This window comes from Mixophyes fleayi, chromosome 5, assembly GCF_038048845.1.
Source record: "Mixophyes fleayi isolate aMixFle1 chromosome 5, aMixFle1.hap1, whole genome shotgun sequence".
In the NCBI taxonomy this organism is placed as follows: domain Eukaryota; kingdom Metazoa; phylum Chordata; class Amphibia; order Anura; family Limnodynastidae; genus Mixophyes; species Mixophyes fleayi.
Genome location: NC_134406.1, coordinates 76,049,199 through 76,076,063, shown reverse-complemented (window position 1 = coordinate 76,076,063; position 26,865 = coordinate 76,049,199). Strand labels below are relative to the sequence as shown.

The window sequence follows — 26,865 nt, the reverse complement described above, 5'->3', positions numbered from 1 at the left end:
GAGCCTCATAAAGGTGTGAGGAGTGGGAGACCCCTCACAGTACTATGAAAACGTCCCTCGTCATTCACTTTCAGTGCATGAGTGATCACTGCTCTAAATTACATTGTAACAGGTAAAAGTGGCCCCCTAATTACGCTATTGTAAGTTGAGAACCTTTTTTTTTTTTTTTTTGCTGGGACAACGTCTTTTATGGTCGATTAACATATATCTGCTTTTAAAAATCAATGTCATAAATAATTTTCGTAAGTTTATAAACAAGTAAACTGAATTACAAACAGAAAAAAAACTTATCAGCGTTGAAGGCCACACTACAGCATTGTAAACTCAATGCTGCATTCCAGATCTTAGAACGAAGCACGTTTTCATGCATGTTTTTCTTTCTATTCAATTGAATGGAGACCTAACCAAGGTTACAAAATCATGGGTGGTTTGACATCCTCTAGTGGTGCGTTTCCCTATGCTTCATTCTCCAGATGATAAATGCTGCTTAAAAGTGGTTATCCAATTAAATGTTGTTTTTTTTCCACCATTTTCCTTTTTCAGAGCAGCGTACTTCATATAGGTGACAGGTCATACCAATAACCACAATCCAGACTGAACTCTGCAATGCTCCATGTCCTCGCTGTCTGCTTACAGCTTTTAGGAAGTTCCCCAGTTCCAACTTCCCTGACAATTGTAACGGATAATAATGTGCTATTTTATTGTTGAACATTATATCCTAAGCTATTCTATAATGTGTATCCATTCCCAATATAGCCCAATATAATCAGATGCTGGGTCAGCATGGTGGCTTAGTGGTTAGCACTTCTGCCTTACAGCACTGGGGTCATGAGTTCAATTCCCGACCATGGCCTTATCTGTGAGGAGTTGGTATGTTCTGCCCCGTGTTTGCGTGGGTTTCTTCTGGGTGCTCCGGTTTCCTCCCACACTCCAAAAAAATACTAGTAGGTTAATTGACTGTTAACAAATTGACCCTAGTCTGTGTGTGTGTGTTAGAGAATTTCGACTGTAAGCCCCAATGGGGCAGTGTGAGAGTTCTCTTTACAGCGCTGCAGAATCAGTGCCGCTATAAAAATAAATGATGATGATGATGATGATGATGCATACCTTGGTAAACAGCACTCATGCTTTTAACAATAATGGTCGACTTCTTTTTCATCATACCTAATACTGAGGAATCGGAGAACAAAGCCGAGAGATACACCCTGTAACATACAAACACTCACTCTTTGATACCTAAAAATGCAGTACCTAAAAATACTATTTAACTGTACATCAAACTATTATGTCACTTGTACATGGCAAATGTTTAGGATGTAAGCTCTCAGGAGCATGGCCCTCTTCCCTTGTGTTCTCCTTCTACTCTTCCATCACCATCTGCACCTCTTGGCCTGCTTCCATAGCCCTGTATTCTTGTGCCCAGGCCTACTTCATGTTGGACATTACCATCACTTTTACTCACTGCCCTGTAAATTACTTGATCTGCATTACCAAGTTATCTGTGTATAATATGTTAATTAGTAAATGTTTGGTATATATATTATTTAGTATATTATTATATGTATTATGTACTGTTACCATTGTTGTCTATTTTATACTACTGTACATTTTATGTACAGCGCTGCAGACTTTTTGTGGCACATTATACAAAAAAAGGTAATAAAAATATAAAAAAAACATGCATCGTCTGACAACATAGTGAAAATAATTAATTTACAAATTATAGAAAAATATGCATCACTAGAAAACGATTTATCATGCATAGCTTGCATTGACTATCATCTTCTTGACAATCACTAACCCTTACAAAAACCAGAAGGTACTATATTACATCAGTGTTGATAGAAATTAGATAAATCAATTTGCTTTAATCTTCTTAGAATTTTTTTTACTCTTCTACGAAGGTCACTTTGATTGACAGCCTCCTGATTTCTAAGCAGTTATAAGTTAGCTCATATACTTTTCATTGCCTTCCTTACACAAAGGGATAGTGTTTAAGTGGCCATGACAGTTCCATATTGACAATCGTAAAACAAAAAAAAAAAATCCATGTTCTTACGCACATTCCAAAACGGTTCAGGGAAACACTTAGTAAGGATTGCAGGCATTTATATTTCATCCGTGCAGAATGTTATATTCAATTCCCTCCAAGGATCATTACAAAGTACTGCTGCACTCTATACAATATGATGATGAATGACCTATGCTGTTAGTTAATGAAGGGAGAACAGATCTTACATAGTATGGGGTCAGTAATATTTTACCATGAAACAGCTAAGCATTCAGCACCAGAGAAAGAAAGGTAAAAGATAAAATATATATGTAATACCTCTATTGCTGCCACCATCAAAAACAGGTCTAGATTCGAATCTTGGACCACTGACTTGACTTGTGGAGACATCCCGAGTAGAGCGCAGTTGGTAACTACTGCTATAATTCCCATGGTCTCAAATGCCAACTATAAGAGAGAACAAATATGGTGCAAATTAAGTAAGATAATATACACTGTTCTGTGATTGGAAGTACTGTATCGATTACTAATCACAGCACTGCTCAAGGTTTTGTGATACACTGGTTACATTATTAATGATGTTCTTATTTTGAGATTAATCAGATAAAGTGTATACAGTGATGCTTTTTTCAATATACTGTCTACAGTAAGAATTATCTATAGGCTTAGACTGGCTTACGTATTACTAAACAAAACTATTACGCTAAAAAGAACACCTAAAAAGAGTATATATGAATTACAGAAGCACTATACACCAAGCAATAAACAAACATTCTAATAATATTTCAGTGAAAAGATATCGCCATCTACAAAACGTAAATGTTTCCAGGGTTCTAAACATAAACACCATCAGCCCCCCTGATTCCTAAACTTTAATTGTATTTCCAGCCTTGTCTCCTACTGAAATATTGACCTGGGGCTCGGAAGTAAGCAGAATTCATTATTTTCCAAGGCTCCCCATGGCAGGGATTAAGAACAAGTGGGTGTGACAAATAACATGATGTGTAGACTTGGTGAAATATTAACATCTCTATTACTTCAACTATATTATTAAATTCAGTAATGCACAAAACACATTAAATAGTAATGTCCAACAGTGTGTATTTACCATCCATACTCCAATGCTGGCAGAAGGTTCAGAAAATGGACGTTTGAAAACGCGGCACATTTTTAATGCATCCGAGTACATTTCAGTCACATTGTTAAGGACAGCAAAAATGGCTGCGAGAGGATATACACACGAGAATAGACTGACATAGCCAAACAGCAGGAATAACTCCAAGTAATCATCAAATGTTCCCTGGGAAAAAAAAATCAGGACATTATATTCAAAATAAGCTAACAGAATATTAGGAGATGCAAAAATATAGTACACATAAGAAAATAAATCATGTGCATCCAGTTATATTACTAGATAATCAACAACCAACATGTATGTATTAAAATACACATAACAGTTACATATCCATGCTGCAGATGTAAAATGGCAAATAAACAAACCTTACAAATTACCCCCAAAGAACACATTAAACATATGTAAGAGAAACCAAGTAAAATATTGTTTTGTGATTCGTAAAGGGGCTACACACCGTTCCTTCCTAGTTTCACACTGTCCTTTTCTGGCATGTCTATAGATCATACTTGCCAACTTTTTGTAGTTGGTATCCAGGAGCCTCCCAGGGGAGGTGGGTGTGCGGGGCTCCGAAAATTGCATCATTAATGATGCGAGGTAATGACGCAAATGCACCATTTTACAACTTGGGGCGGGGCCAAATGCCACGATTACCAGCATTTTGGCCCTAATTCTGCCCACCTCACTAGGAAGTGGGCAGATGCGGGAGATTGCCATACACTCCCGGGAGTCCATGAGACCCACCCGAAATGCGTGAGTCTCCCGGACATTCCGGTAGAGTTGGCAAGTATGACATAAATCATCAGCCACATTTGTTTATTTCCTTGGTCCTGGGATAAAACACAGCTCTGCTATGATCACCACATTGGGTGATCATGTATTCAGAAACCAGATGTGTGGGCAACCAAAAAACCAAAACAACTCTATTTGATTATATATCTATAGCTATACATATATCTATAGCTATACACTAATATATATATATATTTTTTACATTCAAACCAGCGGAATACACGAGCTGACAGTGTGGCGACTGCAGACACCAGAGACCCGGTGTCCATTGCACGAGATACAGCTGCTTTTAAAGGAAACATCTTCTGGCTATTTTGCCCATATTCCTGGGTATCCATTGTATGAGATACAGCTGCTTTTAAAGAAAAACATCTTCTGGCTATTATGCTCATATTTCTGGTACGCATATGAATTATTACCTATACACAAAGTGGTGTGTGTTTTCTTGGGCTACGTTGTTCTATACATATACCCTGGTGCATTCTTGAATATCACACCTTTTTGAACATTCTGTGGTGTTTCACGTGGTGCATTATCCTTTGCATTACAATATTATACTATGTTTGCCTTTTTCCATGCCTTTGGATTGTTCCTGAGCTGAGATCCAGTGTTACAACTCCCTAAGAGGATCCACTCAAGTCTAGATTATACATCTTTACCTGACGGTACGCATATACATACACATTTTTTTCCTTGTTGTCCTGGTATAACACTATGAGGCGCCCCGCCTGTGCTTTGTTCTAGTGACTATTTTCTTCTGGATTGACCATCTGGATACAGGCTTCTACGTGGCTGCCACTCATACATGAGTGAAGTGATTGTGGACTTCTAATTACTAATTATTATTCTGATACTATATAGTATTGTGAACCTTTATATATAATACTAACTGATGTGGTGGACAGCGCCAGTGTATATCTATTGTTGTGGTTTTATATATATATATATATCATTCTCTCTCTCTCTCAATCTCAAAGTGGGCTGGTATACAGTGGTATTCCATACTGCCACTTCACCTGCTGCTTTGACCATAAAACTAGCAAATTCCACTTACATTTTCCATATCGCCATTTCTAAATTTGCACTTCAGCCACTCTAAATAAATAATTATATATATATATATATATATATATATATATATATATATATATATATATATATATTTATGACTCAATCTCCACCAAGTCCCTATACCACATGTATACTGACCCTACCACGGCAGTACTTACTAGATAGGCATTCATTTCTTTTTCCAGGTGAACCTGCTCCAATAAAGTGAACTCTGTGTCCACCTTTAATGTTTTTACTTTCTTTTTTATTTGCTTATTGTATCTCTTCTGCATCCAGTAAGGAAGTACGGCCTCCACGAACTGGTTAAGGATCTGAGAGGTGATAAGAAGTGTTGCCAAACTCTGCACAGAAAAGAACGAGAAATTAAAATACACATATATAATACACATAAGTAAACATGTCTCCAGAAAACCAGAAAAGGGGAAACAAGTAATCTTTGCTTCGCAAGGATAACCCACGTAAAGACAGGGAGAAAATACAAACTCCACACAGATAAGGCCCAGTTTAGGACTTGAACTTATGACCCCATTGCTGTGAGGCAGAGGTGCTAACCACTGACTACAGACATGATCACCAAGTGCCATCTTATATGGATACTGTGAGGAGCACTGCTACACATGGTAAAGGGGAGGGGAATGCTGTTAACAATGTTGGGAATTGCTCATTCCCACACATGCTGGGAAAATGGATAAAACACATGAAAACAATTGCACACTTATTTATGAACATCAGCGTCCCACTGAAATCAATGTATAACGACACTATGACATGGTGGGCTCTTCCAGAAAGTTATGAAACACTTTCCGTTCTGCCAAATTTACACCCACTTTAGCTTCTGCATGCATAAGAAAATCTTATTTTACCAATGTAGGGTACAGATATGTTCACATTTGCAATGCCGTTATGCAAAACAAACTTATCTTTCTATCCCAACTATCATCAAGAGAAAAATGCAATAGATATCAGCTTGTCCCAAAATCCATGTTTCGTTAAACCTGAAGTATCTAGCACCAGGCTGTCTGCTTCCACAGTGGAAGTGCTGATGTGAACACATATCCTGCCCCACCAGCTATAAATCACCATTAAAGTTGTTTAGTGCATAATGCATAGTGCAAGCCTTTTACTCAGGCCCCCACATGGCATATTAATATGTGTGATTGGAAGGAAATTACATTGTACAATTAGTGAATTTCACCCAATTCAGCATCCAGTTTAGGACTAAAGCTGGGTACACACTACATGGTTTTCGTCCAATAATCGGCTGAATCAGCCGACATACGACCGCTCGTTCAAAAGTCGGGTCAGTGTGTGCAGTGACACGATGGTCGAAAGTCTGCACAAATGGACGATTGTCGCCTCATTTGGTTGGTTGTACCGTTTAATATTTTCGTTCCAATCTCGTTTCCGTTGTGTAGTGTGTATAAACTTCCAACCGATCCACAACAGTGAGTACGAAATTACAGTCATTGCTCACGACAACATGGCTGTAAATAGTCGCTAAAGGGACGTCCGCTCTTTCCTTTATTGTCCTAAACAAGGCTAGTGTGTATGCAGTCCATGGACCGAGCGATCGGACCATCGATCGCATGTAAAATCGCTCGGCATAAAAAGTTGGTTGAAATTTCTGTAGTGTGTACCCAGCTTAAGCAACCTGTTTCTTGCTGTAAATATTTGGCTATCAAATCAACATACTCTGTGTTTCCTAAAGTGTAGGACACAGTTATCTCTAAGTAGCAGCTTAAATTCCAAGTACAATTTTGTTCTCAAGACGACTTGTCCTTAATGTTAACTTGAACATTAGCATCCAGATACAGTATCCAGCAGAATCTTTTTGTAAACGGATTTGATACTGAGACAAATCCATAAACATGATCTCCACTTAAAAGAATTAGGAAAACTGAGTCAATGACATAACTTTCAGTCACCTGTTAGAAACTAAATAAAACATGAAAAACATGTATGAGGGACAACACTCAGGGAAACTTTAATTAAAACGCATGCTTCCTACAGAGAGATTTAAATCATGCTCTAAACCATCATTGTTTAAATGAAATCCATCCGGTATGTTATGTGGGTATAAACAGACACATTAATCATGGCAGCTATGTATATATAGATAATGAAAGTGCTTGGCAGTCATTTATTATGAATTACTGGGAGAATAGTACTGTGTCCATGGCAATGTATACAGAATTAAGTGTACTGCAATGGGTAGAAATCATCTCATGAACAAGGATATAGGTGTGTTATGTGTAAATGGTGTGAAGGCTATGTAATGAGCTCCCCCTAGTGTTACGTAGTCACAACAAGAAGAAAGAACAGCTGTAATGCTCTGCAAAATACCCTTATACACAAATGGAGTTAATTAATATTCATCTAAATAAGACTAGATCAAATTAGCAACCTTTTCCACTCTTCATTCCCATGCCATTATTTTAGCTGATGCCCATTACAGTAAATGAGACAAGACTGATTACACAGACAAGTGTAGTATTACCAACTATGTGTAACCGGCAACATCACCAGTTGCAGCCATTTTGCAGATGTCTATTGACGTATATATTTTTTTATTTTTTTTAAAAAAACAAGAATATATAATCTGTTCCTACAAATATCAACTGTGATGGGCAGCTCAGTATGGCATCTTCGTTAAATCGTTTGCGATCAGAACACTTTTGCACTTCAAGAAGGAAGAGAACATTTCTTGTAATGGTCACATGTGGTTCTTTTAACAGGACTATGACCTAAACATGTAAGATTCCTTGTGATAGTTCCTGCCCTTTCCAAGCCTGGCACACCCACAATGGCAGTATACTATGCACCAATGACATCACATACATACATCGCATTATGCCACGCCCCTGAGCGATTGTATTATCATACCATAAAAAGATTAACATGATATCAATATAATTATGGGAAAGAGAAGACAATTAATGGCAACTGTACTGAGTGGTGAGCTCTGGCTAATTAGCACCATTATACAAACTAGGCTAAGTGCTATAATAAAGCATTGTATGCATTCATTCCTTTATATTTATATTAGATAAATAAGTGAAAAATATAGGATTAGAGCCCCTTTAAAACAATTAAGCTTCATTTCCCTACATATAAAATGCACGGCCCTTGCTATGTTGTATTACTAGTGATGAATAGTTCCTGAAAGGCTGAGCAGTGGAAAGGTTAAGCCGGCCAGTGAAGCAGCTGACTGTGTAAAAGACACACACACCGTAGACGGTTATTTTAAGTGACGCATTTTTGTTGTGTAAGCGATATACAGTACACACAGCAAGGTGATCTCATCGGAAAGGAAAGACTTGTGAGACCCAGCACTGCAAAGTGCTAAGCAGCTGAGCTGTTCACACCGAGCTAAAGACAGCAACATGACATCCTCAGGAATCAGTGTCTGTGGCCTCACATGTAACCAAGCTGCCAAATATACAGCACAGATCAAATACAGCAGAGCGGTCGCCAACTACCAATTTTCATACACTGTGTAAAATGTACTATTATTAAACACTGTAATCTAATTTATTTATTCAGTTGATAATATTTCTTATGTTACCTCTCTTTAGTACGTTGGTTGCAACATAGTCTGAGAGGTCCCCTAAAACTCATTTAATAACACAGCAACCAATCAGCAATTTGCTTTTATATGTTTAATGTATTTGTACATAGAAATCATAGTAATCATATACAAAACAGAGCTTATTACCTTCCCTCCTGCCAGAGTCACCACCTGCCCTCAGATCTCCCTCACTGTCAATAACACCCCAATTTCCTCAGTCTCCCTTGACCGCTGCCTCGGTGTCACACTTGACTCCGCCCTCTGCTTTATTCCTCACATCCAGACTCTCAGTCCTGTCGACTCTTAAAAACATTGCCAGAATACGTCCTTTTCTTACTCAACGACCTGTTCCCTACTTATGGAATTCCCTACCATGCCCAATCAGGCTTTCCCACAGTCTTCAAATCTTAAGACGCTCTTTGAAAACTCATCTAGTTTTCAGAGGTAACCTTATTTCCAATAACACTATTCACACTAATGCACCCTGACAAATGTCCCACTCTCAACTCTATCTAACACTCGCTCCTCTTGTTTCAGCTGTGCCCTCCTCCACTTAGAATGTAAGCTCTCTAATGAGCAGGGTTCTGCATACCCTTTGTTTTCATTTATGCATTTATTTTGTCTTTGCTTTGTATGTCCTTGTTTTATGTAAGTATTGTTTTCCCTACTGTACGGTGCTTGCAGAACACTGTGGCGGCTTACAAATCTACGATGCTAATAATAATATGTTTCGTGCAAATTGGACAATGAAACAAAGTGCCAACATGATTAGTGTTGAACAAATTTGATATATATGAACAAAAACAAATTAATAACAAAAACACCTTTTTGTTTCAAATAAAGATGATTGTGACATTAAGAGGCTTAAATAAATAATAATGATAATAATAACCTGTGGTATACTCATTAAAGTAACCACAAGTGCAACACCACAGTGCACTCCTAGCACATGAATCAGACTGATTTGCTTAAGTACATCTGGTTTCCAGCTGATTGACATTGATTCCTCAGCACGGCAGCTTAGTGGTTAGTACTTCTGCCTCACAGCACTGGGGTCATGAGTTTGATTCCCGACCATGGCCTTATCTGTGTGGAGTCTGTGTGGGTTTCCTCCGGGTGCTCAGATTTCCTCCCACACTCCAAAAACATACTAGTAGGTTAATTGGCTGCTATTAAATTGCCCCTAGTCTCTCTCTCTGTTTAGACTGATGTGAGTGAGTTCTCTGTACAGCGCTGTGGAACTAGTGGCGCAATATAAATAGCTGATGAAGATTCCTCCCCTTGATTGAAGTGTACCAAGAAATGCCCTTTCCTGCAAAAATGGAAATGAATGGAGCAAAGTATTCCACCTACGAGATGACAATTCAGGTCCGGGATCATACCTCATACTTGCCTACTTTTGTCTACTCCCGTCCAGGAGGGAGTAGGCAATGCAGCTTCCTGGAGGCTGGCCATGCGAATTGCGTCATTAGGCCCCGCCCCTCTGCTAAACCATACCAATTTGGCCCAATTACAGCAGGGGGAGGGGTCAGGATGACATGATTAACCCCACCCCCTTCACTAACGAACAGGGCAGGATGCGGAAGGTTGCCCTGCTCTCCTTGAAGTCTGGGAGAACTCCCAAAAATTTGTGAGTCTGCTGGACATTCCGAGAGAGTAGGCAACTATGTCATACCTTCGCCACCCCTTTATCAAGTAAAGTGAAAACACAATTCTGCACTTTGATGCACGCATGTGCATTTAGCAAGGAACACACCCAATCTGCCCAACCCCACAGACGTCAACATCTTTCCCCCTGCAAATCCATGCGCCTTATGTGCAATTGCATAAAAGTAGATGAGCGGCATTACAAAAGACCATTTGCACTGTTCTTACACTTTTGTGGTTCACAAATAGCTCTTACTGAATTCGAATTGGAGGTTTTAGTACAGTAGTCCTGTCTGCAGTTTCCAGCACTGAAACTAAAAAAACATCTCCTAGTATAGGAGCAAAACTTTGTGTGTCTGTCTTTACAGCAACCTTGATAACAAATAATTAATTTGTTATCCTTACATTTTTAATTACAAGGATATGCACAGCAATGTCTGTGGTTAATAACTACTGTCATTCCACACCTACACAAATGCAAACAGCCCAGCAGACCTATGCAGGTATTTACTTATGACAAAGCCTTACAGACCTCTGTTCTCTGGGAATGTCTGGAGAATTAGATGTCACACTGTAAATTCACTGAAACTCCAAAATGAACAAGCCAATGTCTACGCAATGCACTCACCTGGCGTAACAGTTTTAAATCGCACATGACAAAGGCTATGTAGAACAGTGATGCAAAGCAATTTACGATGTTGAACTGAAAAAAAAGGAAATCATTAATATAATTCAGATGAGCAATGACATTATTCATACATTAATAAGCAAATGCATTAATTTGTACAAGAATAGTTTAAATTAAATGCAACATTAGGCTAATGCAAAGAACATATTCAAATTTCCTTACAAAGTGTTTAATCTTTTATACTGCAGTGAGAAAAGGTGTTCAGTAAGCCTCATTATCATGAAAGAGGTTCCTTCGGCTATTGCTTACATTTTGACTGATGGGTTAGGAGAAAGAAGGGGAAATCATTAAAGGATAATTCCAGCCAAATCTAACAAACATCCTTTTCTGCCAGGTAGCAGAACTGTAGGGTCCAATTCCGGGACCCCTGAAATTCAGCAGTGCAAGATAAGTCCAGCAGGCATGTGCACGTCAGAGCAGCATGTGCATTGGAGATGAGGCCTAGTTACAATACCCATCTATTGTGGGTCCCGAAGACCTGGTTTAAAGATATGAGTTGACGATAATGACAGCTATGTTATGTTAAAACATAAATAAAATAAATGAAAAATTCAACTCCCACTAATATAAGTAACCTTCACCAGTCCTATAGCCTGGACTGGTTACACCTAAGGTAGGGGGACAACGTGTCTGTCCCCCCCTCCTGAAAAAGCAGCATCCATCATCAGGTTATGCCAGGCTGGTAACACTGTAACAGAGACAAGCAGATCATGGCATCTTCATAATGTGAAACCAGCTGCAGACTGATCAGCACAGGGCTGAAATCCTCCCCTAAGCAAAACCAGGCCAGATAAGTAGCACTGAGGCTTGCCCTGACACCCTTGGTATGGTGGGTGCCAAGGCTGTAGCTGAAAGTGAAAAATAGATTAGGATTGTCCCAACAAGCCTTGGCAGCAAGTGACTACTTGACATGGCTGCCGAAGCTTTCTGGGGCTTGTAGAACTACAACTGCCTGTATACCCCTTGCTGACTGGGCTAGGTTTGGTTTCACACCATGCTGCAGATGTCACAGGCTATACCAGCGGTGCTGGTTAGTTCTTTAGGGAGAAGGGAGTGTCCCTTGGTTTATTAATTTTTTGAATACGATAGGTAAGGCAGTCATCATCATCGACTCAAAACCACACCCATAAGACTAAAGGTTTACATCTGCGGTGCAGCCTACTCTAAATGTGGCCCTAATGTTAGGGGCCGCGGTGGCCACGGGCACCGCCGCGACTCATCTATTACCCCGCTGAGCGTCCCGGCCATCTCCTTAGTGACCGGGACGTCACTTCCGCCAGCTGGTCCAACAGTTGCCAAAATGACGGCTGGACGCCGATTCCCTGCACAGCGTGCCCCGGCAAACAGGACAGCCGGGCGCAGGTGCTGAAATCTCCCCAGCCTGTGGGCTGATTAATGTGGCTTTGATTAATTATCCAGGCATGTGTAATGTTACAGGGCTTAGCCCTGATTGGTTCCTCTATGTATTTAAGGCAGTGAGGACTGAGCCTCACTGCCGGTTATAGAGTTTCTGACCCAGTCTTGCTAACCTGCTCCTGTTTGCTGTACCCTGTCCTGTGGATACTCTGTTGGATTCTCTGTGTATGACCCCTGCCTGGACTTTGGACTCTGCCTGTTTGCTCGTGACCCTGACCCTTTTGGCCTGTATCTTGGACTCCGCTACCTTGCCTGTGACCCCGACCTTTGGCGTGTTCATTGACTACCCTGCTTGCCTTTGACCCTTGACCTCGGCTACTGTTTGACTATCCGCTGCTTTCTACCCAGTCACCTGACCTGCCGCTGTTGTCTGCATTACCAACCCAAACTACACCTGGAGCTAAGTCCTGGGGGCATCTGAGTACCGGTGAGCGCAACTAGCTCTAAGGGAAAGGCGGCTGCTAAAGGTGAAAACCTCCGTCATCTAGTTCTGTGGGTTGGTAATCAGACCAGCAGCCTAACACCTAAGTGTATATATTTGCTGGCTTTTTATTAAGGCCTAGGAAGGACAGATATTTGCTTTGGAATTCCAAGTAATGTTTAAAAGGAGTATTGGGAGAATGTCTCAGTCAAGCAATAAAGTAAGAAATGGGAGAATGTCAAGCTGGGCAACTATCCTGATGTCACCCCATCTGTGGGTATATCAAAACTGATACTTATTGAGGATGTTGGTAAAGGTTATGATCACACTAATAGGCTCCAGTATCTGCCGGATGGAATCTGGTAGCTGATTGGACAAATTAAATGGGAGAGATAGAGAAGATAGAGGGAGGAATGTGTGAATGGATGGAGTGATGGAAGGTTGGATACAATACAACTGGCCTATTTCTTCACAAATATACAGACTATACTGGAATACACATCCTTTAGCATTTTTACTTTCATGCATGACTGAATTCTACTCCCCTTTAAAACTAAAAAGATCTATTTCAGAAAAAACGGTTGGAGAAAAAAAACTCAAACCTATTTCTATTAACCTTTCTCTTCCTATCATCTACTGCCAATAAATAAAAATGAAGCTGCAACTTACCACTAAGACCTTCAGCACCAGGTGGTTCTGATACGATGACTCCAATCTATGATTTTCTGCCGGGAAAAAAACAACATTATATTTCCACTCACCAATTCAAAAGGTAACTGCAGAAAAAGGACATACTAAGCAAATGGAAACAATATTCAGCTTTTATATGTACACACACACAAAAACACACAAAAACACACATACACTGACACAGGGAGGTGTTTTCCACAGGCTTCTAAAAGAGTAGCAGGTATTTAGCTGGCAAACTGCAGAGAAAGGCTGCAAATAGTTACACATTTGTACAGTAGTTCACCCAAGTTACAGGTGGAGGGCATATGTGTGACAAAATAATAGTAAAGAGTCTGATTTAACTTATTAACATACTTTGAAGTGGTTTAAAAAAAAAAAAATATATATTTTCCACAACAAGCTGCAGCCTGACAGGGTGTGTATGCAATCAAACAGAACACCTGCAACAAACTCCCTTTTAAAGGCAACGTGGGTGTGTCATTTGTCCATCAAGTTAGAGCTGTGGGAGGAATGTAAACTATTTAAACCTGTCTGTTTCATTACTCAGTGTGACCTATGCAAGATAGTAGCCAGTGGCTAGGGAGTTGGTCTCTGTCTATCTGGTGTTAGGGTCACAAGAAAGATTGTGGAACTCTATGCTGTCATTTTACTTTACCATCCTGACAATAAAAGTAAAGTAAAAAAGCAAGAAGGTGTTCGTGTGTGCATCACCTGAAGTGTGCAAGTGTGGTAAGTGGTGTCAGTAGTGGAATGCTTAGGGAAGCAACTTTCCACTATCCAACCCACTAAGACATTAACATGGAGGAAGTTTTGAGAGCCCTCGTGAATCTAGCTGCTGGTCAGCAAAAGTAGCAATCACAGGTGCTATGAGTTGCAGAGGCACAATAGTAATACACCAGGTTCTTTAGGGAAGAGTTAGTCCAGGTGAGGTGTGACATAAATGTACCACCTGGTTCCGCTCTGCATAAAATATCACCAGCTGATGACATAGAAGCATATCTGGTGCTCTTTGAGAGAGCTGCCAAAAGGGCAAATTGGCCTCCTAAAGTTTGGGCTGAGAGGCTGGTGGTATAGTTAACTGGTGAAGTTTAGCGAGCTTATATACATCTGGATGAGGACCAGGCTTCTGATTATCCATGCTTAAAGTCTGAGATATTGGCCTGCATTGGAGTTTCAGGGTAAGGCCAAGCCCAGCCCTATCATGAGTGGCGCTATGACAAAGACAAACAGGTCAGAGCACAAATGGCTGAGCTTTCCAATTTTTTTTAAAAAAATGGCTGCAGCCAGAGGAGAATTCGCCTACTCAGATTATTGAAGTTTTAGCAATAGACCACTGCATCTGGGGGATGGACAGTGGTCTGCAAAGATGGTTGCTGCAATCGAACCCACAGACTTATGAATAGCTTGTCACAGTGGTAGAGAGGTTTCGCGCTTTACAGCAAATGACCAATGCACTTGCACTCGTGCCAAAGCCAAGCCACGCCAAAATCCAGGTTTGACAATCCTCACTACAGGACCCAACGGTAAAACTGCTACTGACAGAGGGCCAGTTACAAAGGTGTCTAGTTTGAAGTGCCTCGAATGTGGTGAGCAAGGCCACTTCCAGGTTGAGCGTCCTAAACTACCGGAACCCATGGACTGTTCTGTTGCGCATGTTGGGCCTGCTTATACAAGCTATTATACTTTGAGTCCCACATCAGAAAGCCCTTGTTTGTACCGGGTGATTGTGCTAATTAACCAAAATCTTGCCCTAGCTTTGCTTGCCTCGGGAAGTGAACTTACATTGGTTTATAGCTCTGCCTTGCCCAAAACCATAACTACTCAGATGCCCAAGGTGAAGGACCTATGCATACATGGGGCAACTGAGGAATATGAGAGAACACTTCTGCCAGTCACACTTAAAAACCAAACAGTTATGGTGATGGCTGCCATAGTGCCTAAACTGCCATATCCACTTATTCTTGGACAAGACTTCCCACTGTTTAAATAGGTCCTCAGCGCGCAAGTCCAGCCAGACATGCCGGCAACTGATACAGTGGTTGGAAGAGTCTGAGAAACCACATCATCTGGCCCTAAATCTTTGGTAATGGCCAAATCATTCAAATAAACAGAACAAATACGAATATATATATATATATATATATATATATATATACACATACATACATACAGTCAGGTCCATAAATATTGGGACATCGACATAATTCCCATATTTTGGGCTCTATACACCACCACAATGGATTTTAAATGAAACAAATAAGATGTGCTTTAACTGCAGACTTTCAACTTTAATTTGAGGGTATTTACATCCAAATCAGGTGAACGGTGTAGGAATTACAACGGTTTCTATATGTGCCTCCCACTTTTTAAGGGACCAAAAGTAATGGGACAATCGACTCGAAACCTATTTCATGGACATGTGTGGGCTATTCCCTCGTTATTTCATCATCAATTAAGTGGGTAAAAGGTCTGGAGTTGATTCTAGGTGTGACATTTGCATTTGGAATCTGTTGCGGTTGACTCTCAATATGAGATCCAAAGAGCTGCCACTATCAGTGAAGCAAGCCATCATTAGGCTAAAAAATCAAAACAAACCCATCAGAGAGATCGCAAAAACATTAGGTGTGGCCAAATCAACTGTTTGGAACATTCTTAAAAAGAAAGAACCCACCGAATAGCTCAGGAACACCAAAAGACCCGGAAGACCACGCAAAACAACTGTGGTGGATGACAGAAGAATTTTTTCCCTGGTGAAGAAAAACCCCTTCACAACAGTTGGCCAAATCAAGAACACTCTCCAGGAGGTAGGTGTAAATGTGTCAAAGTCAACAGTCAAGAGAATACTTCAAAAGAGTGAATATAGAGGATTCACCACAAGATGTAAACCATTTGTGAGCCACAAAAACAGGAAGACCAGATTAGAGTTTGGCAAACAACATCTAAAAAAGCCATTACAGTTCTGGAACAACATCCTATGGACAGATGAGACAAAGATCAACTTGTACCAGAGTGATGGGAAGAGAAGAGTATGGAGAAGGAAAGGAACTGCTCATGATCCAAAACATACCACCTCATCAGTGAAGCATGGTGGTGGTAGTGTCATGGCGTGGACATGTATGGCTGCCAATGGAACTGGTTCCCTTGTATTTATTGATGATGTGACTGCTGACAAAAGCAGCAGGATGAATTCTGAAGTGTTTCGGGCAATATTATCTGCTCATATTCAGTCAAATGCTTCAGAACTCATGGGACGGCGCTTCACAGTGCAGATGGACAATGCATACTGCAAAAGCAACCAAAGAGTTTTTTAAGGCTAACGAGTGGAATGTTATGCAATGGCCAAGTCAATCACCTGACCTGAATCCGATTAAGCATGCATTTCACTTGATGAAGACAAAACTGACGGGAAAATGTCCCAAGAACAAGCAGGAACTGAAGACATTTGCAGTAGAGGCCTGGCAGAGCATCACCAGGGATGAAATCCAGCGTCTGGTGATGTCTATGCGTTCCAGACTTCAGGCTGTAATTGACTGCAAAGGATTTGCAACAAAGTATTAAAAAATGAAATTTTAATGTAGGATTGTTTAGTTTGTCCCATTACTTTTGGTCCCTTAAAAAGTGTGAGGCACATATAGAAACCGTTGTAATTCCTACACCTTTCACCTGATTTGGATGTAAATTCCCTCAAATTAAAGCTGAAAGTCTGCAGTTAAAGCACATCTTGTTTGTTTCAATTCAAATCCATTGTGCTGGTGTATAGAGCCCAAAATATGAGAATTGTGTCGATGTCCCAATATTTATGGACCTGACTGTATGTATGTATATATATATATATATATATATATATATATATATATATATATATATATATATATATATATATATATATATATATATATATATATATTGAAAAAAATAAATACAACCCACACCCCCCCCCCCGCAATGAGCCGATTGGGGAATACATTACATCATCTAACAGACTTTTTGGAGTACAACAGAAATAAGAGATGCAATCTTGTGGATTGCAATTAGTTGTTGTGTGTTGTATCGACCACTGTGACAGTGCTGGCTTCTGACACTGTTGTGCTCTCTACCAACGTATCACTTTGTTTTATCATTGTGTGTTGTAGATTGAGCATAGAGTCTCTCAGGGTTAGATCTCCTCCTTGCACTTGTTCTGATATGTATATGTTAACATTCCAATCCCAATCCCCTGCCCCCACTTTTATTTTTTTGTACCCCTCCCTCACACCCTGGATTTCAGTAAATTTCAATAAAAAAAAAAATTGCACCGCATATCAAATTGGAAAGAGTACAAAGCTCTCCATTTTTGCTTTTTAGCAATCCCTCTGTCCACATTCTTCTGAATTGCTCTCAACTGTTTAGCCCACCTGTCCAAGACTGAATCTGTGGAGTCTTAGAAATTAATTAACAGAAAAAGTGGCAATGCACTATTACACACAGATACACTATAATACTTATCTTAAAAAACAAAAGTAGGATCTTACCATATTTTGTTAGGTATTCTGCAGCATATCTGTATATACGATTCATGATCTCAATCACAACTGCATAAATAATGCTTGGCACATACAGCATAAGATTGCTAAAAGTTGATTGCTGCTCATGGTTGTAATGAATGGCCCAATCTTCCAACTCAAAGTAAATCATCATCACATAAATGGAGAAGTAGAGACTAAGGCACACAAAGGGCACAGAAACAAGGTACATTCGCAACTGTCTCTTCAAGCTGGAGTAGGTAGGCTCCTTTTTGCCTGTAACAGGATTGATGCCCAACACACCATGAAAGCCAGGTCTGGGTTCCTCAAACTCCCTCTTCATCACCAGAGTGCCCCATCGGTAGGTCATGGTGGAGCTGTAGCGCTTCCAGACTTCCAGGATAACAGTTGACCACACCAGGTTGAATGTAGCAAAGATCACGTATTTGTCATAGTCCTCCCAAGCAAAAAAGTAATAAGGTATGCCAAGGATAGCCATGGGAATTAAAGCCATAGTGAAGTATTCTAAGAAAGCAAAGTATAATCCAATAGGGTCTCCAAAGTAATGCCGGATTTCATCTGCAAATAAGAATCACTATTAATAAGTGAAGAAAACGGCAATCAATTTATAGAAACCATTGGTGTAATAATGTATATATCAAATTCTTTGTTTAAACTGGTGTTTCTATATCTTCATATGAGGTTATTTTATTTACATTTCTTACAATCTGAAACGTTGTGGCTTTCCACACTGAAAGGACATCAGTATAACAAATGTCCTCATCCCCTTATAACTGCATTTCTGGATCAAAGACAAAATATCTATTCAAAGACACAAATATTTCACACGGGATGCTTTAAATATCAAATCTTATGTGATCATACATTTACTTATTACAAATTTAAAAATGCAATGTAATCTAATCCGTATTTCTCCTTGAAGGGCTGTAGTGAAGATCCGCTGTCAATTTTTTCCTAATCAATTCAGTACCTGACAACTATTAAGATTACAAAATTATGAAAACTGCAGATATCAGAATTTGAGGTTATTATAAGGAAAAAATGTTTCTTAAAAAATGTTATCCTTAAAGGAAAACATAAGAACAGAATTACCATGACTTGAGTAAATAATGATTTGCAAGTGACCAATGTATCATCTGCCCTCTCTGTTATTGCACTTATACTCCAAGGTGCTTCAGTACAGCAAGTTCACATTTACTTTACATTATCACTTCAGCTATCATGTATAATTACTGCTCTTAGTGTGTTTGCTACATTTTATTTATGAGTCTAAGTGGTTTTATTTCAGGTGATCTAGCCTGTCTAAAATGCTAATTTATATAGCAAGTTATTTATATCTTTAGGCACGAATATCATTTTCAAAGTAAAACAAATTTCATCTTGAACACACAATTAAAAATGCTGACATATTAATTGAATTAATTTAGAGTATTTTTACATAACATGATATCCTTCAGTGGGACCTCGGATGTCAGAATCAAATATTAATGTTATATAAAATGTATTAGATAAGGAAGTGTTCTACATTCATCAATTAAACAAGACAACAACAGTTTTGTTTGTCTGTACTGATTATAGTTTTCTCTTTAATATTTAGAATACACAAGTTTATATTATTATATATGTTCCATTGTCAATTTACACCCCTGAGGGGCAGCATGTAATAGCTGGAGGGTCGGATGGCAAGTCCGGGACCCCTGGTGGTCACAATTGCAAAATGCTAATGTATACTAAGAATTGGTTATATATTTTGAAGTTTAACTTTTATTTAGCTGCAAAAGTAGATATAGGAAAGCCAATGAGTAATCTCTTAAATTAAATCCCAGAAGTATTTCACCTGAAAATGTCCTTTTTAATTAAACAGACCTGATGCTTAGTACAACTTCCCTGGATGCAGTTCTCTGTTTCTCTTACAAGTTGTACATGCGCACATTTAAAAAAAAATAGTAATATACAATTGTAATACGATCATGTCATGTTGGGCAGGTGTAGTGCTCTATGTCTGTATATACCAGCCAAATTGTATTGAGATTGTGACAAGCAGCCATGTCATATTACTGGTTTTAGTGTTGTATATTTATATAGACCATGACTTAGTTGCATTACGGTCATGCCCAGCGGTTATATATCATCAGGTGTAGTGTCCTTTGTCTGCAGGGGCGCACGCAGAGGGGGTTTCTCCAGAAACCCCTCTCCTCCGCTAACGAAGTGCCCCACATAGCAGCACTGTAATATATAGCGGCGCTGTCAAAGATGCGTCCGCGGCGGTGCAGCAGCTCTCTTGGTTTTTTTTTTTCTGGGTGGGGATTTCCCCTAAAAATCCTGCGTGCGCCCCTGGTCTGTATAGTGTATAAAAATTGTATGATGATTATATCCAACAGTCATGATGGGTAGATGTAGATGTAAGATTGTGTGTCTGTAAGTAATGCAATATAATGTAATACACAAGTGTTGTTCTAAAAAAAATCTGTAAATAATATCTGCATAAACACTGAGCTCTCATGTCATTGCTAATATTTGGCGAGTTATGATGTCATCACTTTGGCATTTATTAGGAGAACTGTGTATTATAAAGGGATAATATCCCCCCACTATAAAATGTTCTGGGAATTAAAAGATCTGTGACCTGTATAAAAGTAACTGGCCTGGACCCTTGAGCCTTTAACTTATAATAGTATGGAGTACATTGTCCCATTTATTATGATCCAGTTCAGAGGTGCGGAGTCAGCAATAAAGTTATATTGATTTTATGGTCTTCGGTAGTATGCAAACCGGAGTTGGGAGAAGGGTGGTCGGGGGTGGGAGTGGGACAGGTGGAGCCAAGCAGGAGGACCAGTCAGAAGCTACAACCTCTGTGAATCTAAATGTATTTCTACCTAGTAAAATACTAACATGACAGCAACAATTATGAGCCCAAACAAATAGCTCATGTACAGATGACGCAGTTCATGTGGCTCACCAATTGGCTCCAATCAGCACAAATTGGACAGCTTGTTATAACACTTTTCACACTGAATTGAATGGTGATTATTTGTGAGTCACGATGCACTGCAATAAGTGCAATGAAGTATATTATATTATCTACATATACCTAAGTCCAATGTAGAAGACAGAGGCATTTACTAGGAGTGTGGATAGCAATTAGCAAGAGTCCATTCACTAATGACTCAATTATTTAAAGTTTGGATATAAATTTGATGTTTTGTGTCACAAGATGTACATTTGCATAATATATACTAAGCCAGGGATTTCTTACAGCAACCTGAAAAACAAACTGAAGCCAGACTGCTAATTTACTGAAAGGTGAGCAAGACGCTTCATAATAAAGCTGCAAATGGCATTACAAGGCTTCCACCCAATTCCAGGCATATGTCAAAATCTACTAGGATGAAGGGGGGCATAATAAGCCTTGGAGGCTGGCATCCAGCCCCTGTGTCACCAGCCGGCAGCCCTGTATAGTCAGTAAACAGCAGCAGTCTAGTCAGTAGGAAAGAAGAGGAACATGTTCTCTCACCTATAGGCTGGAAACCAATCTTGATTTGGCGGTACCACTGATGAGTAAGTCGTTTCAAGTCTTCTTTGTCATGAAGTGGAAATACCTGAATCAATACACCACTGGTCTGCATCCTTCTGACTAAAAAACAAATAAAAATAAAAAAAACATTAAAAACGCAAACATTTAAATATATACGTTTTATCTGTGAAAACAAATAACCAGAAACATAAGCTGTATAATAAAGTCCACTTGTACTTAGACGGTATTTAAAAAGCACAAAAAAATATTTTCTTACAAAGAGGAATTAAAGCCAGCTTACATCTGCACTCTTCTGGAGAGTCTGGCAGGGCAAAGCAGTGTGTTAACAGTTGTGTCATCAGGCTTGCCCCTAAACCTTATGGCAGGAAATAAATAATCCTGTTATGGTCTCCTATAGCTCACATTGCGCTCCTAACATTTATTATCAGAGTCTTTTGATGCAACAAACCTCCAATGTAATGGGGCTGAGCAGTTACTGAGCAACGCATAAAAGATTTTCAGTAAGCAAAGCTTTTTCCAATGCTGAAAACCAAAAGAAAAGTAAAAGTGCACTTAACCCTTTTCTACAACGTATGAAAACATCACTTTACAAGCTTAGGCTGAGAATGCAAAAACCTATTTAGAGGTGCAATCACCTCTAAATATGAGATTTGTTTCTTTACTATAGATCACTCTGAATACCTGTAGGAAGACACGCTCACTTGTTTGTTTTTCCTTAGTGTTTTTATTCAAGCTGCTATTAATGAGCTACAGTTTGCTAAGTAACACATAGTTACCACGGCAACCACAGTCACATAACATGATGTAGTGCGCAGAGAACCTTTAGAACTTTTGTAGCAAACATCCTGATCCACCTCTTTCTGTGCCATCACATGACCACATGGAAGCTTGGTGACTCACTGGTTCAGACTAAGCGATGAGGTTACACTCTTCCGGGAAATAGCAGAAACCAAATGTTTCCAGGAGAGACATTCTTTTTTGTAGAGGACGCCATCAAAATCTACCCCACAGAGCGATTGAGCAAAAGGAACACTTTCCAAGAAAAATTACTTTAGTTTCATATGAACAACATAGAAACCGTGCTGTAGAACCCCCTATAATTCTCTGTTTATGAAATCATTAAAATATCTATATTGTTATCTTTTTACAAGTGACTCTGTTTAAATTGTTAAACAAATGTAACCTGGAACAACACTTTAATTATAAATGTTTATTAATACTAGACTGGTAAAACAAGTTTTGCATAGTTTATTGTTACACGCATATAATATGCTTATTACTCAGGTTGCCAGATGTTATGAACATTTGTTATGCTGTAATTTCAACTTCTAATAAAAATGTTTATATTAAAAAAAAAAAAAAGTCTATGCAAGACTGTACTTTAAACCTAAGCAAATTCTGCATGTTACATAATCCTTTATATTATATAAAAGAAAAACCCTCAGCCTCTTTACCAAAATGATTAAATTGCACCATCAATGTCTTCTATGGCACCACAACCAAAGTCTCAAGTGGACAAAGTATCATTAATAAATCACTTGATTCTTTAATTAAATATTGAACTTGGCTACTGGATACAATTCTTGAAAATATCTCTTTGTGAAATTGCTAAGCCATTTTGAGATAAGATAAAGGATCCACATTCCAGAAAGATAGGTGTGGAATTCTGTTTATGAATGTGCAATTCAAACAGCAATGCCAGCTAGTGAAAAATAAAAAACACTAGAAGAAAAATTCTATGCTGTTCACAGGAAATAATTGTCAAGGTTGCTACTGAAATGAACCATATGCGATAATAGTCAAAGATGACATGATTTTGTCATGTGCAATGAATTCCTTTGAGAAAACAGAATCAAACCCAAATGAATTAAGTTTCTACATGTTTTACGTGATTCTGTTTACAGATGATTATTCTTCTGTATGCTCCAGAACTGGGCTGTCCAATCTTGGAATAGTATTTGACTCCTGAGCACATAATTGTAATATATACAGTATGAGGTCATCAGTATGTAAGACAACAAACACAATCTGTATTTTTAGTTCATGTTTACAGGTATATTACAATATGTGAGAAATTGTAATATGTGCGATTATAATAGTGTAATTATACTGAATATATTTGGGACATACAAAATAATACTTCCATTTCTGAGATGCCTTATTCAATAAATGACAAAACATTTATGACGCCAGGGGAAGAACTACCCTGGTGGCAGGGGATGCATCTGCTAAAGGGACAGCAGCTGCGGACGGTCCCTTCTCTGTCAAAACCCCATATCCGTTTCATGTACATTAGGCGCTTCCAAAATCTTGCATTGGTACCCACAAACGTCTGGTTACATTCCTGAATGCACTACAATTTTAAAAAGGGCTAAATATATAAATTGTGTTAATACATCAAACATAGTTACAATTTCAAAGTGTTTTGGAAAAGTCAGACTCATTACAAATCACTGTACATAGCTTTCTGGGACTAAATATCTTAAACAGCAGTTATAAAAACCTAAGACACTTAGGGGGGAATTCAACACCCCCCAAAGTACCGCCAAGTAAATGTATTACTGTTATTACGGTAATATTAACCCATCATTCTGTTCGCAGCTCAGGGAGCTGCGAGCAAAAAGCTGGCGTTAAAACTACCTTAATAATGGTATTTACGCTCAATATTACCGTAATAGCGGTAATAGAGCGCAGTCCACGTTACTTTTTCAAAGCAAAAAAAGAAAAGCAGTGTTCTCTTGTGAAGGGCTTCACACTATAAATTATATGTAACTCCAACCATACTGCACACTGCTCTGCTCCCAGCCTCATGGGAAGGGTCTCACAAGCCTCTACATATCCATGCATTTCTCCTGCCTCCCTGCTGCACTGTAATGTGCTATATGTGATAGAACATTATAGTGGGACATAGCACTACAATGTGCTATCACATATAAGCACTTACTCGTGTATTAGGGGGGAGGAGGGATGCATGCAAATGTAGTGCTGCTCATTCATTTATTCCATGCATGGTGAGAGCTGAGCTGTGTACAATGTGTGTCAGCACAGGAACAAACAGCTAGATAATTAGAATTAAAAAATTCACTTTTATAACAGTGGGAAGGGGATTAATTATATGTGCAGAAGACCTTCCAGCTGCATTTCTTAAAGAAAAATACTAATAAAAGATAGGTTTTGGCTTTTTTGTTGAATATGAATACACTGTCCGCATACATAACACTGTATTCATTCAGAGTTTTCTAAGTGTACAGTCCTGAAGAAATTACCATTACAGGCAGGGGGAAGTAGATATAAAACTGGGGTATTAATATTATTAATTTTTATTTATAGGGCGCCACAAGGTGTCCGTGGCGCCGTACAGGGACAAAACGAATTACAATACAAGGTGAGACAGCACAGTACAGTAAACAGTAACTCAGTAAGCTTAATGCACAGCTAGAGAGGGCGGGGAAAGGGGGAGGGAGGAACGGCAAACAACGGAGCCCAAGAAGGAGGGCGCGGAAGACAGGGAGAGGAGGGTCCTCGAGGAGGAGGGCAAAGTAGCTGGAGAGCAGAGTTAGAAGTGGTGGAAACAGGAGGAGAGCTGGCCCTGCTCAGAGGAGCGTACAATCTAAGGGAAGGGGTGGACAGACAGAGACGCAGGGGAGAGAGGGAGAATAGGGGGACAGGGGCAGGGAAGGGGAAAGAAGGAGGAGAGGCAGCAGAAAAGGTAGGGAGTTAAGTAGGAGACCATGTTATTGTCCAATGAGGTAATATGTAAGATGAAGACTCACACCTGTGTCCTTAATCCAGCATTCCTGTGTTTTTTACTTATATCTCAGTATCTGACCTACGCTTCTTATGTGATTTTGTTACTGACCTTGTCCTGTGACTTCTAACATCTACTCCTAACATGGTCTGTCTGACAATGCTTCTGCCTCCTGATCTTGAATCTAAGTCTGAACTTCACTACGGCTGTCTCAGCGTTTCAGCCACTGGAATCCTTTCCTGCACAAAGTTTCCTGCAAAAAACAGTAATCTCTGACATCAATTTTGTAGTTATATATCATTCCTCAACTGTAATTTCATTTTATTATATATAGCTTAAATAATTTTTCTGTTGGGCGAGACTCATACAGGATTTTATAGTTTGGCACCCCAAAAAATAAAAAACATGTTCATCTTTTCTCTAGACGTCTAAAACAAATCAGCAACAATAGCGTTATAGCAGCGCTAAGTATCCTCAGCACTTAAATGCTGTTTGTGAATAAAATCTGTTTTAAGTTGTTGTTACCATAATAACATTTTCAGTACTTATTTTTTTAATGGCCTTCATTTCAATCACATTGCTGTTTACAACATAAAATGCTGATGTCAACACTATTTGCATTTCACCAGCCTTGTTGACTTTCTATACCATGTTTTTTGTATAGGGTAGCATTAAGTGGCTTAAGACATACGCGGCAAAATAGATCTCAGATCTGTATTGATGGCACTGGATATCAAATACAAAGTATGTTATATGACAATATATAAGAGCAAACACTCCATAAAGTCATTGATTGACTGGAGGAAAGTGTAGGTACAAACCCACATACACCAAAAGCTTTTTCTTTTTTTTTTGCAGTGTGTATCTAGGACATGAAATACTTGGCACTTGTCCTATAGTAAATAAGTTACATATATAGTTTATTGCTACACAAAACTCCTTGTTTGGGGTTTTAGCCTTTTTATTGTACTCCATTATTAAATGCATATTTTCATGACACAACTCAATTCCCCACTAACATGTAAAAGAAACTGTAGCACTTTACATTCCAGAACTCCTCATTAAGTGGTTCTCCTGTTTAATAAAAGATCAATCACACTGAAAATCAGACCTCACCTATGGATTTTCCAGGGTAAAGCTTTGACTGTGGATAACCAGGGATATTTGTCTCATCATGCGCTCGAAGATTGTCCAGCTCGTGTTTAATGATATACTGGCATTCAGCCATGGAAAGAAAATCCTCTCCATCTCCTACATGAGAAAAATAGATGAAATACACATTATGTTTCCAGTATGGTGTAAATGACTAGAGTTTGGTGAAACTTTTGTGTATTAGTCGATTCCAATGACTAGAGCGTAGTATCATACATTTTAGCCTTTGTAAAAAAAATGAAGCAATACCGAATGTATGACGCTCTAGGTTTTCCAGACAAGGTGGTTTTCTATACTTTGGAGCAACATAAAACCACAAAACAATGCTAAATTAAATAATGAACTACTTCCCCTCTTTTCCACATGCTGCCCCCGAGTGACAGTATCCCCCACTGTCATTATGAAAGACTTGATGGTCCTATTAATTTTTCTATATTTCTGAATACATTACAAATTATATATATATATATA

General features: G+C 39.0%; 1 protein-coding gene across 3 annotated transcripts in view; it reads right to left on the bottom strand.

The window, feature by feature from the left end:
* The window catches only part of ANO10 (anoctamin 10), a 193,514-nt gene that overhangs the window by 150,320 nt on the left and 16,329 nt on the right, over positions 1–26,865 (bottom strand). For all 3 annotated transcript variants that reach the window (XM_075212403.1, XM_075212404.1, XM_075212405.1), the window contains exons 4-11: positions 26,359–26,493; positions 21,474–21,593; positions 17,948–18,517; positions 13,416–13,471; positions 10,850–10,924; positions 5,165–5,347; positions 3,120–3,311; positions 2,330–2,458 (exon numbers count right to left, since the gene is read on the bottom strand). In XM_075212403.1, coding sequence (XP_075068504.1) covers positions 2,330–2,458; positions 3,120–3,311; positions 5,165–5,347; positions 10,850–10,924; positions 13,416–13,471; positions 17,948–18,517; positions 21,474–21,593; positions 26,359–26,493 — 1,460 coding nt within the window. The remainder of the gene's footprint in view (positions 1–2,329; positions 2,459–3,119; positions 3,312–5,164; positions 5,348–10,849; positions 10,925–13,415; positions 13,472–17,947; positions 18,518–21,473; positions 21,594–26,358; positions 26,494–26,865) is intronic.